Below are 12,260 nucleotides of genomic sequence, written 5' to 3' on the forward strand. Positions count from 1 at the left end.
CAAAAAACAAAATAATATCAAAGAGCACTGTGGAAAAGCAACCCGCAGAGTGGCGAAGAGCGTAAGTGTCAGCGAAGAGTAACCAAGAGGGAAGTTGACGCATGGTTAGAGAGTGTAAATGGGTGGCAAGAGAGGGAGAGTTGAGTTGATGCAGCAAAAAAAAAAAAAAGTGGCATAGGCAGCAACAATTGCAGCCGGCTGCCCTGTTATTGATAACACATTAACACTTATGTATACCCCGCCCAACAATAAACTGTGTCAATGTGTCAGTTAAGTTACTTGACCAACATGGGGTTAAGGAGCAAGTGGATTCCTGTCCAAAGTCCTTTCCTTTGTCTTATGAGGCCATTTTCCTTGACACTTCAGGCAGCAAAAGAATGGCCTAGCTTTTATAGTTAGCCACATAAGCATTCGTTGCAAGGAAAGTTTTCAGACAATCACAATTTTTAATTACTTATACATTTGGAAACAATTGCACTTTATTACAGCAAAATCTATAGGGCAAACACATTTTGTACAAATTCTAAAATACTCGGAGCACATACAAAAGCTATATTGCTTAATTTATTTTATGTATGAAATTAAAAATGGCGATGTGAGCCCATCTTTTTAAGTTATTTGTAAGCTCAAATTGTGTTTGCACTAATATTAGGGTACCCCAGTTTTAATTGAGAACTTTTAAAATCGCTACGTCCAACCGCCTTATTTAAATGTAATTAATACGTACTGCCGAAATTGTTTTCAAATAATCCTTGAATTACCGTGAGGTAATTTTTGATTTAAAAAAAAATGGTAATGGTTTAGATCATACTGTGTTTCTTGCTTTCTCGATGCTACATATAATTTTAGGAAGAACACGGTTAGTTTTATGTATTCATTGTTGTATTTTAGAAGTATCCCCATAACGCTTAGTAATTAAACTAATCTTGTTCAAATATAAATATTGATTTTGGGTGAAGAATATGAGTTATTGACATGTTACAAACCATATTTAATTATTTTATTTAACCATACTTGTAAAACTATTTATAGGTTACCTATACTCGCCTTTTTTAACAGCTAAATATTCCTATAAATATATATTTTTGTTTGTAAGACCTCTTATTTACTTAATATAAGTTCCTTTATTTCTATTGTGCACAGTGCAGGACTTTCCAAATCCATGTTTACTATATTTGACTGAATTTCTGGACAAAGCAACCATAGCAACTATAAAAAATTAATATTTAATGATAAGCATAATTTTACAGACGTTTTGAAACTCAAAAGTATATTGACATCTTATTTGTTTTATATAGAATTTTATTTTAAACAGTTTTTTACTGAATTAACCTAGTCGGCATTACTATTATTTTAATAGGCCAAATCTGTTCCCCATTTTAAATAATGGTTGCTTTTAGAAAAATAAACTACAAAATGGTCTTTCAACTTTTCAACTAACCTAGTCTAATTTAATTAAATAGTCAAGCAATGTATGAGCTAGATGTCAAAAATAACAATAACGAACATTCAAAGATGAGGGGCGGTGGCACTACTTTTGTTTTGACCGCAACTGTATTTACATCTTATATGTCTTTTCAATTGCGTTGAAAAGTTTATACCAAAATTAAAAACCCTCTGCAATTTAAAAATCATTACTTGTATTTGTCACTTAGGTTTCCAACACAGAATTTTTAAAGAAATAATTCTGGTTTGTTTCCTTTACCTTAGTTTCAATCAAAATATTATTGACTGAATCAAGATATCGAATTAATCATGGTACACACAAATTAGATAAATTGGTCCCTCGACTTTATTTCGGCTTATCTAGGAGCTTAAGGTAGAAACTGCATACTGGGAATAAAAGCCAATGCTTTGGAGGTGGCACTATTGGGGTTACCCAGATCCTTGACGATTCCCTGGACGCGGGCCACAACGTCACTTCGCTGGATATCGCCCCGGTCCAGCATCCTTTGAAAAAGCGTATACAATTGCCTGGCCGAAGAAGCCTGGGACGACTCATGGAGCTGCTCCAGGAGATCCTCAGAATATCCCTCGTACTTGTTTAGGTTGGCCGCCTTGGCATCGCGCTTCAGGAGATCGTAAACCAACAGGAAATCTACATAGGGCTTAGTGGGTGGAACCCTCTTTTTGCCTGCTATCGAGGCGCTACTCCACCGGTCCATGGCGGACTCAAAGTCAAAGGCAGCCCTTCCGTAATTGTCGTCGTATAGCCGCAAAAAGTTATCCAGTGACTCTACGTCATTGGTAAAGTCGTCGTGTTCGCTTTGAATATCACGGATCAGAGACAAAGGCAACTTGTCAAAGTCCACATCATCTCCGATTTCTTCAAAAACTGAGTGCCCTTCGAACGCCTTTTCCGGTTTGGAAGTTGGGGAGAAAATACCCGGGCGATGCGGCAAAGTGGGTGGCGATGTTGGTCTCTCGGTTGTGGAAGTTCTATGTGGTGCCTCCCACCAACTTGGCGGTTGCCACCAGCCTGAGCCGGAACCTAATGTTCCACCCGGTCTCCTCGTCGTAGTGCTCTTCATTCTTGTGGGCAACGCTGTGGATGGCAGGGGGTTCGCCGATGTAGATTCCACTCCTTCATTCGCACTGAAAGGTGGTTCCACTGTCGTGCTGGACAGTGGCTCATACTGAAGCAGATCTATAAAGTATGCCAATGCTTGCATGGAGGCGGGCAGATAGCTGGTCAGTAGGTTAGCCGGCGTCACTGGAGCCACCAGGCAACCTACTAGTATCACCACCAACCATGGACAAAGCGATAACCCACTGCGCATTTCTTTCTTTTCGAACTTTCTTCTGGCGAGAACGGTTTGCTCTGGGAGAATGGAGGCACTCAACTGAACCGACTCTTCCCAGCAGCCAGCGAGCATCTGTAGTTGGCTCTGTATCTGTCTTTGTCCCCGTATCTGTATCTGGTTTCCAAAATGGATGACAGTGGTCTCGGTTGTAGTTTATACACTACCAGAGGGCTTTGCAAGAGATTTCAAAGCTTAAAGGGGAATTACCGGGGTCTGTGGTTTGATTTTTCATTTGTATAAATTCTATTTTTCAAAGCTTAGTAGATCATAAAACAGTGAAATAGCGGGGTATTTAAAGGAAACTTTTTTAAAAAAATATTATTATATGTTTTTGTATTAATTCACAAAATAAAATGTATATATAATTGAGTTTAAAAAATGTTTGATTTTATGACGGTTATTAATTATAATTGACTTAGGTAAAAAAAAATATAGAAAAGTCTGGTAAAAGTTTAGTTTTGTAAGGATTATGTCCGGTTGAGCCTTATGATCACTTCAATCAAAAACCGTTCTAAACAAAAATGTCCATACATAAATTAAGGAAACATATTTTCTAATTACATTTGTTATAGAAATTTTAATTCTGTAATGTTTTTGATTGAAGTGACTATAAGGTATTTAAAGTCTCGGGTTTTAAGTTCTGTTTTTTTCCTGGGGTTTTGGCAAACTTGTTGAGTGGAGAGGCCAGCGACCGCGATCGCGCCTTGTTGCGTAAATTTTGTAACCGTCGGCGATCGGAGGAGGGAATGTTGTTCTTGGAAAGAGTGAAAGATGTTTCGTTGCCAAAAAATAACCTGTTTGCTCATAAATATGCAAAAGGAACACCAACACAGGCACAAAACCGATGGGACAGCACATCAACCAAAATCTGGGTGCTTTATTCATTTGGGCAGAGTAAAAAGGAAAATATAACGAAATGCAAGTTTAAAATGCACTTCCTTACGATACATTTTTAGAGCCACTGGTGACCGTTATTGATTAAAAAGGAGAGCGGGAGCGCAAAAAACATCCCGGCAAACAGCTGGAGAGGAGAGAGAGAGAAAAGCAAAGAGAGGAAAAGAGCGTAAGTTCTACCTGTGAAGCATTAACCTGTTGTTGTTATTGTCTTTGTTGGCTAGAAGAGTTTTCGCTTTTTTTAAGTAAATTGGAGCAAGGTAAACGGGTCAGCATAACGGGTTTCTTCTAGTTTTTTGGCGCAGACACAACGGTCTGACACACGTACAACTACTTTTTGCATTTCCGCATGCACAATAACAAGCAGAGGTGGCCAATTAGCACAGTCATGTGTATTTGTTGACGCGTCAAACACACACACGCATGTAACAATTTTCACAGGAACACTCCCACACCCAAACGGCCCCATGCAAATGTTTGCTCTGCTATCAATTTGCGGGTGTATCAGCCACAACTCACCGTTTCACTTGGTGCACTGACAGGTTTACCCTTTAAATCGCACTCTTCACATGGTTATTGCTTTCAGTTGAAAAAAGAAATTGCGTTTTTCACGAATTTTCACTGCGTTTGTGATATGTGTTGGTGTTGGCTACCTTAATGACGATAACTTATTCGATACCGATAGTCGATGGGTCGGACTGGCGCTGTGAGTGGCAAACAGCTGTTTGCTGACTGCACGTGTAGTTGCGTTTTTTGTTTATGTGAAAACGCTTCTGAATCTGATTTTTATTTATTACAGGGTAGTGGGAAAATGGCAAGAAGACCAGAGCATTCAGCACCGCCAGAAATTGTAAGGAAGCACAGATGAAATTGGGTCGGTTATCTGATTTTATACTCTTTCACAGTTCTACAACGATGATGAGGCCAAAAAATATTCTACCAAGTAAGTAAATTCTTTTTAAAAACATCTAAATACAAAATTGAATATTTAAGCACCCGCATCATTGAGATCCAAGTGGAAATGGCCGAACGTGCCTTGGAATTGCTGGCCTTTCCCGAAGACGAAGATGAATCGCGCTTGATTTTGGACATTGGCTGTGGCTCTGGGCTCTCGGGAAGCGTTCTCGAGGACAGCGATCACATGTGGATCGGCATAGATATATCCAAGTCCATGTTAGATATCGCTGTGGAACGGGAAGTGGGAGGGGATGTGATCCTAGGAGACATGGGCGAGGGTATGCCCTTCAAGCCAGGTACCTTCGACGGCGCCATCTCGATCTCCGCCCTCCAGTGGCTCTGCAATGCTGACAAGTCGTACCACAATCCTCACAAGCGATTGTTGAAGTTCTTCACCACATTGTTTTCCTGTCTGACGCGAACCGCCCGTGCTGTCTTTCAATTTTATCCGGAGAACGCTGACCAGATAGAAATGGTTACGTCGCAGGCCATGAAAGCGGGCTTCTACGGAGGATTGGTTGTAGACTACCCCAACTCCGCAAAGGCCAAGAAGTACTACCTGGTGCTGATGACCGGAGGATCGGCCGAGCTGCCCAAGGCTTTGGGTGAGACTCACTTCAAAATTTAATGAAATACTCTTTTATTTTGCTTGATTTTCCATTTTTAAGGTTCCCCTGAAGAGGAGCGTCGCGTTAACTATATCAAGAAACGAGATGCCTGCCGCGAGGCACGAGGCAAGGCCCCTAAGAAATCCCGAGATTGGATCTTAGCCAAGAAAGAGCGTCGTCGGCGCCAGGGATTGGAAACCCGTCCTGATACAAAGTACACAGCGCGCAAGCGCAGCGGCAAGTTTTGATAAAACTATGCACAGTAAATCATACAAAAAATGTTTAATTATTTGGAGATCAGTTGATTTTTCGGGATCGTACAATACTTAAGAAGTAAGAACCTAATAGGCGATATTTATCCTAACAATTGGAGTGATATACAAAATGCGTTCTAATGAGAATAAGAATGAGAACTCCTAATACCCTTTACGCAAAGAAAAACTCTTACGTTTCTTATTCACAAAAATAGCCTTTTCATTTAATTGATTAAACTTAACTCTATGTACACTGTGGACTAGAGTACTCTAAGATTGCGTCTTGCCCGCCTGTTGCTCCCGCTCTTGCCGATCTCGTCTGTGCCGTTCCTCCGCCCTGTGTTTGGGCGTGTCATAGGAGCTCTCGGCGAGGAACATCAGGTAAATGGCAATTCCTGCGAAAATGAAGGCGAGCATTACCAGGTCCGTCTGGCCGGACATCTTGTTTGTCTCCTTTTGCACCTTGATTCGATCGTATTTGGCCTGGGCAGCCTGTCTCCGGTCAAAGGACTTTCCATAGTGATTACGAGACCACTCGTCGAAATTATAAATTGGGGTTCGGCCCTCCGAGTCCGCCACACGTGATTTCTGGAAACGAGACTTGTAGAACTTGGTCTCGGGGTCGTCTTCCACCACAGGTTCCGCCACATCGTGGATATCCTGTGCATATTGGGCGCCCGCTGTATGCACAATCCCCTTATCGTAAAGGCGGCGCAGACGGTAGTTTCCAAGGACCTCGTAAGCCTGATTGATTTCCCGGAACTTCTTGGCAGCACTCTCGCTGCCCTGATTCCTGTCCGGATGATATAGCATCGATAGCTTGTAGTAAGCTGCCTTTATCTCGTTCTGGGTGCATTTTTGTGCAATTCCGAGGGCATCGTAGTGGCTCATTTGCTGCCGTTGGCCCAGGTGCAGGCTGCGCATAAGGATCAGTGGTCGCCACACCTGGAACATCCTGGATGCGTCCTTTAGCCCAAATATCTTATTTTGACTTCGTTATATCATATGAAAACTCAAAACAAACTGGATCAGCTGTTTGAACTTGAACTTGTTCACTGTCGCCTGCGTTGTTATCGATAGGGCGATGCGAGACGGAACCAGTGGTGCTGTGGACTTAATAAATATATTTTAAGCCTAGTACACAGCTCGACGAAATCCGTCCGTCAGCTATGAGAGAGAGCGAGAGGGAGTCTTTTCTCACCCCGGTACTAAGATCGTCGAAAAAATACCAGAAAGTTGTATAGCATTGCCAGATATCTAAAATGACTACAATAACAAATTATTGACGACAAAATATTCCCGAACCATTTTAACCCCACTTTTCTTGTATGTTTTCCAATACATAGCTGAAATCATTTATATGGATTGTAACACATAAATTTGTTATTCAGAAACATATACATCTACAGCATTGACAATGATCAAATATGTATAGTTCCGAGCTGGCGGGTTAAATACGAAATTTTTTCCGTTTTTCAACAAGCCCAGCTGACTGACAGCTAAGCCGTAGCACACACAGTTCCGATGAACTTTCACGTTAGAAATACTAAAGTTTTTACGCTGACGAAACTTTTCGTCGATCTGAGTACTATGCTTATAGCTTATAGGGTATTTCCACAGAGATCCATTCTTCCACCTTCCACCATCCGTTGAAGGGATGGTCCATAAGGTTTGGCTGTTCCAAAAACTTCCCAGTTAGTCCGCCGATAAAAATTGAGGATTTTCACAGAGCACATCAACCTTCCGATTTCAGCTGGTGATCAGCTTTGGCTCGTCAAAACAAAAACAAAGTCAACAGGTCAACCATCTTTGTTTATGTTTTTATGTGCCACAGCGTGTTATAATTTTTTGCAAGATAAATGTCCATAAGAAAGAAGAATGTTTTGCTTAAAAGATTGATGAGCCTTAACAATTTTAATTAAATAATAATACCATTTAAAAATATTTAAAAATTGAAATCTAGTTTTTCTTTCAGTTAGCTTATAGTATTTACTTTTTGAAGATACAAGCTCTAAGTTTTATGGTTTGTATAGGCTTAAAATAAAATGGCCTGTTTTTTTGGCTTTAAGGCCAGAACTAGCCATATGTTCCATTTTGGCTTTAAAGCCAGAACTAGCCATATGTTCCAGCTCTGCTTCGAACAGCTGTGAAGCCGATTCGCTTCGAATGGCAACGGTTGCAACTATTTTGGTTTCGTTCTTTCTCGATCTTATTTTTATATATAGAACCCCGCAGGTTGAGTTTTCTCACTCAGAGTGCTTGGTTTTTCCGCTAGCCATCTGTATCCATCTGTATCTGTATTTATATCTGTGTGTGTACGAGAACTATCGAGAAGTTTCTGGCGACCCAAATTTAGTGAGTCATCAGTGATCAATTAGAAGTTGCAGCTAAAGTTTGTGTAAATCCTTACAGATAATTGTGTAACCATGACGAATACCATCAGCAGCGAGGAAGCATCCGATGCCGGCATCTACAAAGATAAGGGAAACGAGGCCTTCAAGGCCTCGCGCTGGGAGGAGGCTGTGCTGCACTATGGCAGTGCCATTAAGGTGGGCTCCAAGCACAAGGAGCTGCCGGTGTTCTACAAGAATCGTGCCGCTGCCTATTTGAAGCTGGAAAAGTATGAAAACGCCGTGGAGGACTGCTCGGAATCGTTGAAAGCGGCTCCTGGAGACCCCAAAGCTCTATTCCGCAGGGCGCAAGCCTATGAGGCTCTGGAAAAGTTTGAGGAGGCCTACAAAGATGCCACCGCGTTGTTTAAGGCGGACCCCAGCAACAAGACCGTACAGCCCATGCTTCAGAGACTGCATATCATCGTGGAGGAGCGAGTGGCCCGCAATGCCAAGACCTCCACCAAAGTCAAGCAGATGATGGATCTCACCTTTGATTTCGCCACTCCCCTCGACAAGCGACGCTCCGCAGCCAATAACCTAGTGGTTTTGGCCAAGGAGCAGACGGGCGCCGAGCTCCTCTACAAGGATCACTGTGTCAATAAAATTGCCTCCCTAACCAAGGTGGAAAAGGATCAGGACATCTATGTTAACATGGTGCGCGTGGTGGCGGCCCTTTGCGAAAACAGCGTGGAGCGAACAAAAGGCGTTCTAACGGAACTGGGTGTACCATGGTTCATGAGGGTTCTCGACCAGAAACACGAGGAGTGCGTTTCCACCGCCCAGTTTTGCTTGCAAACAATTTTAAACGCTTTGTCCGGACTAAAGAACAAAACGGATTCCAAGCCGGACAAGGAGCTGTGCTCCAAGAACAACCGCGAAATAGACACACTCCTCACCTGTTTAGTTTATAGCATCACAGACCGCACGATTTCCGGATCGGCCAGGGATGCCGTTATCGAGCTCATCACCAGAAACGTTCACTACACGGCTCTGGAGTGGGCTGAGCGCCTTGTAGAGATCAGAGGTCTGTGCCGTCTGTTGGACGTGTGCTCGGAACTGGCAGACTACAAGTACGAGAGTGCCATGGACATCACCGGCTCCTCATCCACGATTGCTTCCGTTTGTCTGGCCCGCATCTATGAGAACATGTACTACGATGAGGCTAAGCTCAGATTTACCGACCAGATCGACGAGTACATTAAGGACAAGCTACTGGCGCCCGACATGGAGTCCAAGGTGCGAGTCACCGTTGCGATTACTGCTCTGCTGAACGGTCCGTTGGATGTGGGCAATCAGGTTGTAGCCAGAGATGGTGAGTAGTAAATTAGAAGGTTTACTGAAAAGGTTCAATCCACACTGGGTGTGCCTGTTTTAAAGATTACATTTTGTATTTATTGGTAAGTAATACTGATTTCTCCTATCCTTGCAGGCATCCTTCAGATGATACTTGCCATGGCCACCACCGACGATGAGCTGCAGCAGCGAGTGGCCTGCGAGTGCCTGATCGCCGCTTCCTCTAAAAAGGACAAGGCCAAGGCTCTGTGCGAGCAGGGTGTTGACATCCTGAAGAGGCTTTACCACTCTAAGAGCGATGCGGTTCGAGTGCGCGCCCTGGTGGGCCTTTGCAAACTGGGCAGCTATGGTGGCCAGGATGCGGCCATCCGTCCATTTGGCGATGGAGCCGCCCTCAAATTGGCGGAGGCATGTCGTCGCTTTCTGATTAAGCCCGGGAAGGATAGGGATATTCGTCGATGGGCAGCGGATGGTTTGGCCTATTTGACACTCGATGCTGAGTGTAAGGAAAAGCTAATTGAGGACAAGGCTTCCATACATGCTCTCAGGGATTTGGCTCGCGCAGGAGATCAGTCCTGCCTTTATGGTGTGGTCACCACTTTTGTAAATCTTTGCAACGCCTATGAGAAGCAGGAGCTTTTGCCCGAGATGGTGGAGCTGGCCAAGTTTGCTAAGCAACACATACCGGAGGAGCACGAGCTGGACGATGTGGATTTCATCAACAAGCGTATTACAGTGCTGGCCAATGAGGGCATAACAACTGCATTGTGTGCCCTGGCCAAAACGGAGAGCCATAATTCGCAGGAGCTGATTGCCAGAGTCTTGAATGCAATTTGTGGGTTAAAGGAGCTACGCGGCAAAGTGGTTCAAGAAGGAGGCACTAAGGCGCTGCTTCGCATGGCACTGGAAGGCACAGAAAAGGGTAAACGCCATGCCAGCCAGGCGTTGGCCAGGATTGGCATAACCATCAACCCTGAAGTGGCTTTCAGCGGTCAAAAGTCCCTTGATGTTATCCGTCCTTTGTTAAACCTGCTGCAGCAGGACTGCACAGCGCTGGAGAACTTTGAATCCCTAATGGCGCTTACTAATCTGGCCAGCATGAACGAAAGCGTGCGCCAGAGGATCATCAAGGAGCAGGGCGTGTCCAAGATTGAGTTCTATCTTATGGAGGACCATCTTTACCTCACACGGGCAGCTGCCCAATGCCTCTGCAATCTGGTAATGAGTGATGATGTGGTGAAAATGTTCGAGGGCGGGAACGATCGGGTAAAGTTTTTGGCACTGCTCTGCGAGGATGAGGACGAGGAGACGGCCACGGCCTGTGCCGGAGCTCTTGCGATGCTCACATCGGTGTCCGTGAAATGCTGCGAGAAGATCCTGGGCATCTCCAGCTGCTTGGACATCTTGCACACTCTGATCGCCAATCCCAGTCCGGCAGTCCAGCATCGAGGCGTTGTGGTTATCTTAAACATGATCAATTCTGGCGAGGAAATTGCCAAGAAGCTATTCGAGACGGACATCATGGAGCTGCTCAGCGGCTTGGGCCAGTTGCCCGACGAAACGCGTGCCAAAGCCCGGGAGGTAGCCATCCAGTGTCTGGCGGCAGCGGAGCGCTATCGGCTCATCGAGCGTTCTGACGATGCAGAGATCCCCGACGTGTTCGCTGAGAGTGCCAAAATAACCGAGATTATCGATGACTGAACGGATTTCGTTGCGGTCTGACCCTCCTGTGCCTTTTATTCTTTCCTCATTTCATCTTCTCTGCTATAATCACCGTGTCATCCCGAAACTTAATTTATTTTCTGCAATGCATCAAGTGCCCCCAAATTGTTTTATAAATAATTTACGAATTTATTAGTAAATTCAAATTAAAGTCTGTCGTTTTTGAAGATATTCCTTTTTACTTCTTAGTGTTGGGCATCAGCTGTGATTTTTTTCTCGTAAAAAAGATTAAAGTTATATTTTAACTATTTCTTTGACATTTATATACCAATCCAGTTCACCAATTAAGTATCAAAAAATGGTTAGCTGCTACAAAACAAAAAAATAATAACATCCTTAAATATTTAACTTAACTAAAAATTTATATAAGCATAATTTTTCCCCATTTTTTAATTAATAAGGAAATGCTAAAATGAGCATAACTTTTCTATTATTAGAAATATGTTTATTTATGTGCTTATTTCTATGTATAGAAAGTTTAAGCTTTTCATTTAATGACGACCACTTGAAGTCAATAGCTGCGATTAAATGTAAATTTATTATGGAACTACTGCGTGGGCTTCCATTTTTGGGCCAATCAACTGCACTAATACGATTTTAAATTACGAATCTGATGGCCGATGCATTTAAGGACTTAATGCGAATCTTATTCCATGGCCAGCATTCAGTTTGCCGGTTGCAGCCTGATGCAACTGCCAGAGTTCTTTCCCACCGGATTTTTTTCCCCGGTGCACTTCCTCGGTATGTTTTCTATTCAGTGCCACACTTAAACTGACATTAGCCGACAGCTCGAGGTAGCTGGCTTCCTCTAATTCACAAATAATTGCCGAAGATGCTTCTGATGGTGCAGTGTCAGGTAGCCGAGAATTCTGAGCTTCTCTTGCAGCTGATTGCTCAATCTCAATGAAATATGATTAAATAAATAATGGTTGCTTTAATTCAGTTTTGCTCAGCGCTGTGAGAAACAGCCAAGTGTTTCGTGTGTTAACGATGCCGCAATGCTCTTAACGGCATTTCAGCCGTAATCCAACACTCCAGTATGTTTTTGGTTGGCATTCCTTGGCATTGGCTTGAGCTAATCCAAACTTTCCGTTTCTATTAAAACGTGTCAGTGGTTCGTAGACTTAGCTATAAATAGGGCTAGGGCTACAACTTTGTTTTATCAATAATTCATATCGTTTTTATTTAAAGACAATCAAATAAAGTTGAGTCAGACAATATATTTCCTTCAAATTACACTGACTTCCAAATTTAATTTGACAAAATTCTCAAGAGATCAAACCATTTTTTTCGGTGCTATCTGACTCCCTGATTCTGAAAATGACACCCAAAATT

At 43.1% G+C, this 12,260-nt stretch overlaps 4 protein-coding genes across 5 annotated transcripts; 2 read left to right on the forward strand and 2 right to left on the reverse strand.

Annotated features, from left to right (window-relative positions):
• Window positions 1-1,769: 1,769 nt before the first annotated feature.
• On the reverse strand, window positions 1,770-3,013 carry LOC128265217 (uncharacterized). Its single transcript, XM_053001470.1, has one exon. It carries the CDS (start codon window positions 2,874-2,876, stop codon window positions 1,815-1,817), a length of 1,062 nt encoding a protein of 353 aa, XP_052857430.1. The 5' UTR covers window positions 2,877-3,013; the 3' UTR covers window positions 1,770-1,814.
• Window positions 3,014-3,767: 754 nt separating this feature from the next.
• Window positions 3,768-5,770, forward strand: LOC128266233 (probable 18S rRNA (guanine-N(7))-methyltransferase). Of its 2 annotated transcripts, none has more exons than XM_053002720.1 (5): window positions 3,768-3,867; window positions 4,498-4,548; window positions 4,604-4,641; window positions 4,692-5,260; window positions 5,324-5,770. In XM_053002720.1, exons 2-5 carry the CDS (start codon window positions 4,510-4,512, stop codon window positions 5,509-5,511), a joined length of 834 nt encoding a protein of 277 aa, XP_052858680.1. In that variant the 5' UTR covers window positions 3,768-3,867; window positions 4,498-4,509; the 3' UTR covers window positions 5,512-5,770. The 2 variants fall into 2 exon arrangements, with proteins under 2 accessions (XP_052858680.1, XP_052858596.1); XM_053002636.1 differs by lacking the exon at window positions 3,768-3,867 and adding an exon at window positions 4,110-4,404.
• LOC128266701 (dnaJ homolog subfamily C member 30, mitochondrial) lies at window positions 5,713-6,582 on the reverse strand. The gene has a single exon (XM_053003438.1). It carries the CDS (start codon window positions 6,469-6,471, stop codon window positions 5,788-5,790), a length of 684 nt encoding a protein of 227 aa, XP_052859398.1. The 5' UTR covers window positions 6,472-6,582; the 3' UTR covers window positions 5,713-5,787.
• Window positions 6,583-7,672: 1,090 nt separating this feature from the next.
• On the forward strand, window positions 7,673-11,096 carry LOC128257443 (protein unc-45 homolog B). The gene is made up of 3 exons (XM_052988861.1): window positions 7,673-7,872; window positions 7,930-9,222; window positions 9,340-11,096. The coding sequence occupies exons 2-3, from the start codon at window positions 7,944-7,946 to the stop codon at window positions 10,902-10,904; spliced, it is 2,844 nt and encodes a 947-aa protein (XP_052844821.1). The 5' UTR covers window positions 7,673-7,872; window positions 7,930-7,943; the 3' UTR covers window positions 10,905-11,096.
• The last annotated feature ends 1,164 nt before the right edge of the window (window positions 11,097-12,260 follow it).

Source organism: Drosophila gunungcola, chromosome 3R (assembly GCF_025200985.1).
Source record: "Drosophila gunungcola strain Sukarami chromosome 3R, Dgunungcola_SK_2, whole genome shotgun sequence".
Lineage (NCBI taxonomy): Eukaryota > Metazoa > Arthropoda > Insecta > Diptera > Drosophilidae > Drosophila > Drosophila gunungcola.